Raw genomic sequence first — 4,345 nt, 5'->3', positions numbered from 1 at the left:
TTTGAGAATTGATACAATCCAATTATTATGAATAATATTGGAGTAGTCTACCTTCTTTTATTTATGTGTGTTATTGTTTTTTTTATAATTTTATGTACTTTGTTTTTATGCTTGTAATAAACATTAGTTATTTTCATCATTAATTAAATTTCACTGATATATTAAATTTCATTTATAAAACGAATTATGCGTATGAACAAAACATTTGTAATATTGGTTTGATAAAAAATTTAGGACTTTTTTCCAATTCATTATATAACACATATTTAATTCCATAATTGAAGCCCATCTTTTAACAATTTTGTTCATTTGCGTAACGGATTCCTTCATAACTATCAACTACTTATTCAAATATAACTTCTACTCATTTTTTTAATCAAATAAACCCAAGAACATTTTAATAAATGGTGAAATAACACAATTAATTTTTATAATTTTTTCATTTACATCAACAAGAAAAGCTATAATTTCTATCGGAAGAAACAGAGATAAAAGTAAGAAAGTATTTTATATTGTGGCGTATGGGATGGAGAGTTTTTTTGTGAAAGAGAGGAAGTTAAAAGGAAGAAGAAGAATTACTAAAGTGAGAGAAAGGAGACGTATAAAGATAATTAATTGTTTATTTATAGTTCACCAATCAATAACGTGTGATTTTGACCAAAACTGAAGACTGTTTACCAATCTAGAGTAGGAGTCCATTAACACGCATGCATGTGGGTGGTATGGCAGTGCCCTACCCGTTTCTGAATCAATCGGAAAGTGGCAAAGCAGCAATAACAAGAAAACAACAAGGCTAAAAACACCTACATGAGTGAACCCAGTTGGCTCATTCAATGCCCCCTTATGTAACCATTAAAAGTTCGTTGGGGTAGTTGTATCCACTATCCTCCCCCTCCACCTCTTCTCTCTCTCTAACCCTCACACTCTTTAAAACCATCCCAACTTTCATTATTTTCCAAACCATTCATCTTCCTCAACTTTTGTTCTCATTCACATTCTTAGCCTAACAATTACTCTTCCAAACAAAACCTAAACCAACACTCTCTTTTTTATTTTCTCTGCTTCCATTTTGCCTGCTATTCAACTCTCCCCTCCCAACCTCATGGCGGATCAAACCCGAGATTCTGGAAACGTATCCGTTGAAGCTTCGGAAGAAAGAAGAAAACTTCCAAACTTTCTGCTATCTGTGAGACTTAAGTATGTCAAGCTTGGCTACCACTATTTAATTTCCAATGCTATGTACCTTTTGCTCATACCCCTTATTGGGGTAGCTTCTGCTCATCTCTCAACTCTCTCCTACCAAGATGTTGCTCAACTATGGGAAAACCTAAAGTTCAATCTTGTCTCGGTCACTGTATGTTCGAGTCTTATAGTGTTCCTTGTCACCTTTTACTTCATGAGCCGTCCAAGAGTGTTTACTTGGTGGACTTTGCATGTTATAAGCCAGAGCAAGACTGCAATTGCACAAGGGAGACTTTCATGGACAGGTCGATCAAAACCGGGGTGTTTTCAGAGGAGAATTGTCCTTTCAGAAGAAGATAATTGAGAGGTCTGGTTTGGGGCAGAAGACATGCTTGCCTACATCATCTTGAGTGTCCCACCAAACCGTGTATGGCTGAAGCAAGGAAAGAAGCGGAGCAAGTAATGTTTGGAGCTATTGACCAGCTTCTGGCAAAAACTGGGGTGAAGGCAAATGATATTGGGATTTTGGTGGTGAATTGCAGCTTGTTCAACCCCACACCATCTCTCTCTGCATGATCGTCAACCACTACAAGTTGAGAGGGAATATCAGAGTTATAATCTTGGTGGCATGGGTTGCAGTGCTGGCCTTATCTCCATAGACCTTGCCAAACAGCTCCTCCAGGTTTGTCTGCACTTTAAATAAAATTCTTCCCTTCTATTTATGCTCATGAGTATTAAGCTATACTTCCTATCTATTTAAGTTGTACCTGTCTACCATGCATGTCTCTATATGGTCTATATCTTCATGTAGCCAAATTAAAATCAAAAGGACCGAATTATTTATGTAACAGGACGTGTGGACCACAAGTAGACCTTCGTGCTTTATGTTTCTTGTGGCAATTGCTGCCCCAGTTGTCCACATGTCCAGTTGATCTTCTTCATTGTCAATTTTGGTGGCAGTTGTTAGGTCATCCATTTTGCCACCCTATGTAATTAATGTTGTCCCAGCCAAGAGTATCCTATAGATTTAGACCCTTTGGATGTGTTTACATCCCTTAACAGTTAACAGTTCTTCCTGGCACAATTGGCGGAAATGAAACTTATTTCAATTAACACTCAGTTGCCCTTAATTGAAGTTATACCATGATCTACTATATATACCATGGATCCTGCTGTCTATGTATAATTACAAATGATCAGTTGATCAGATTATTTTTTATTGGTAGTTTGGTACATGTGTGATTCCATTTTCTTTACTTAGGATTGCTCTATTGCAAAATTTGAATGGCTAATATCACTTCTTTATGATAATAGGTTCATCCAACTCTTATGCTTAGTGGTAAGCATGGAGAATATCACTCTCAACTGGTATTTTGGCAACAACCGGTCAATGCTAGTCTCAAATTGTCTCTTCAGAATGGTGGAGCTGCGGTCCTCCTATCCAACAGGTCTTCTGATCGCAGAAGAGCCAAATATCAATTGATCCATACAGTGCGTACTCATAAGGGTGCAGATGATAAAAGCTATGGTTGCGTTTTCCAAGAAGAGGATGAGAGTAAAAATATTGGTGTGTCACTCTCGAAGGATTTAATGGCTGTTGCTGGAGAAGCCCTGAAGACCAATATCACAACACTTGGCCATTGGTCCTTCCATGTCAGAGCAGCTCTTGTTTTTTGCAACTTTGGTGGCTAGAAAAGTGTTGAAGACCAAAATAAAGCCTTACATCCCTGACTTTAAGCTAGCTTTTGAGCACTTTTGTATCCATGCTGGAGGAAGAGCAGTGTTGGATGAGTTGGAGAAGAATCTGGAGCTCAGTGATTGGCACATGGAGCCTTCAAGAATGACTCTGAACAGGTTTGGTAATACTTCTAGCAGTTCCTTGTGGTATGAACTGGCCTACACTGAAGCTAAAGGGAGGATCAGAAAAGGTGACAGGACTTGGCAGATTGCATTTGGCTCTGGTTTCAAGTGCAACAGTGCTGTGTGGCGTGCATTGAGGACCATTAATCCTGCGAAGGAGAAAAATCCTTGGATGGATGAGATTCACGAGTTTCCTGTTCATGTGCCTAAAGTGGCAACCATTGGTTCCTAACTTAAACCTCTTACTTTTTTTGGGAGGAGGCTATCTAAAAGGAGAAAATTTAATTACTTAAGATTTTCATAGTTTTAATCTTAGGAGGTGTGCAAATTAGAAGAGAACATTACTCCACCAGAATTGCTGGTTTGGCAGTTTGTTTGATCTTGTGCCAGTGTGCTGAAGTTATAAGAGTGTGCATACAATTATATTGTCCAATGAACATTTATTACACAAATTTTCATAAAATGTACAAGAGTACTTGAGAAAGAAAATATGGAAACTTGTCAAGGTTTAAGGTTTGACTAATGCTAAACATCTACACATTTTTCGGTTTTGATATTCTTCTCCCTCTGTTTTTTTTTTAATTTTTTATTTATTTCAGGATAAGTGTTTTTATGATTATCCTATTTCTCTCATAGTTATCGTAGAGATTTAATAAGAAAATAACATATTGAACAACAAGAAATAAATTGAGATGTGATTTTACATTGTTTTAAAATCATCTGGTGATACTTGTAGTAAAATGAGTGACAAAGACAAGTAAAAAAATATTTCTAATGATGTAATTCGACAATGTTTGTTAGGAGATATTGTGAAAACGGACATGTAACATTAATTAATGTTAAATATACAATTGCATTTTAATTACGGTTACATGTACCATACGATTATAGTTATTTTTTTCAACTGTTGTTGTGATATGAATTTTATATTGTAGTAACATTTCATCTTTTATTTCTTTTGTTTTTTCTCTATTCTCTTCCCTTCTCCTCTTTGGTCAATTTTTGTGGCCGTTACTCATTGCATCCCAATTGGTTGTATCACCTTCAAAAACTTTGTTCATTGTACCAATGTATTTTAATTTGTTTTGTTTTGCCACCATCAATGTTATGTAGAATTAAATTCATGTTGGTACGTCCTCTTATGCTTTGATATTTTTTAAATTTTTGTTTAGCTTAAAAAATATGTTGTACTTCATATGATTTTGAAATTATTTTGTTAAATGTCTTCAAATTAGTTTAAGAGGTTTGTATTTTCGTTGTTATATGTCTTTGCAATAACATAAAGTCAAATGGAATTTAAACG

General features: G+C 35.7%; 1 protein-coding gene across 1 annotated transcript; it reads left to right on the top strand.

Annotated features, from left to right (window-relative positions):
• Positions 1 to 939: 939 nt before the first annotated feature.
• On the top strand, positions 940 to 3,462 carry LOC137828659 (3-ketoacyl-CoA synthase 11-like). The gene is given in 10 exon segments (XM_068635323.1): positions 940 to 1,409; positions 1,412 to 1,519; positions 1,522 to 1,585; positions 1,587 to 1,750; positions 1,753 to 1,785; positions 1,788 to 1,864; positions 2,497 to 2,507; positions 2,509 to 2,597; positions 2,600 to 2,819; positions 2,821 to 3,462. Coding segments are annotated over 10 exon segments (1,527 nt in total). The 5' UTR covers positions 940 to 1,102; the 3' UTR covers positions 3,275 to 3,462.
• The last annotated feature ends 883 nt before the right edge of the window (positions 3,463 to 4,345 follow it).

This window comes from Phaseolus vulgaris, chromosome 7, assembly GCF_000499845.2.
Source record: "Phaseolus vulgaris cultivar G19833 chromosome 7, P. vulgaris v2.0, whole genome shotgun sequence".
NCBI classification, from domain to species: domain Eukaryota; kingdom Viridiplantae; phylum Streptophyta; class Magnoliopsida; order Fabales; family Fabaceae; genus Phaseolus; species Phaseolus vulgaris.
This window is presented reverse-complemented; position numbering and strand designations above follow the sequence as displayed.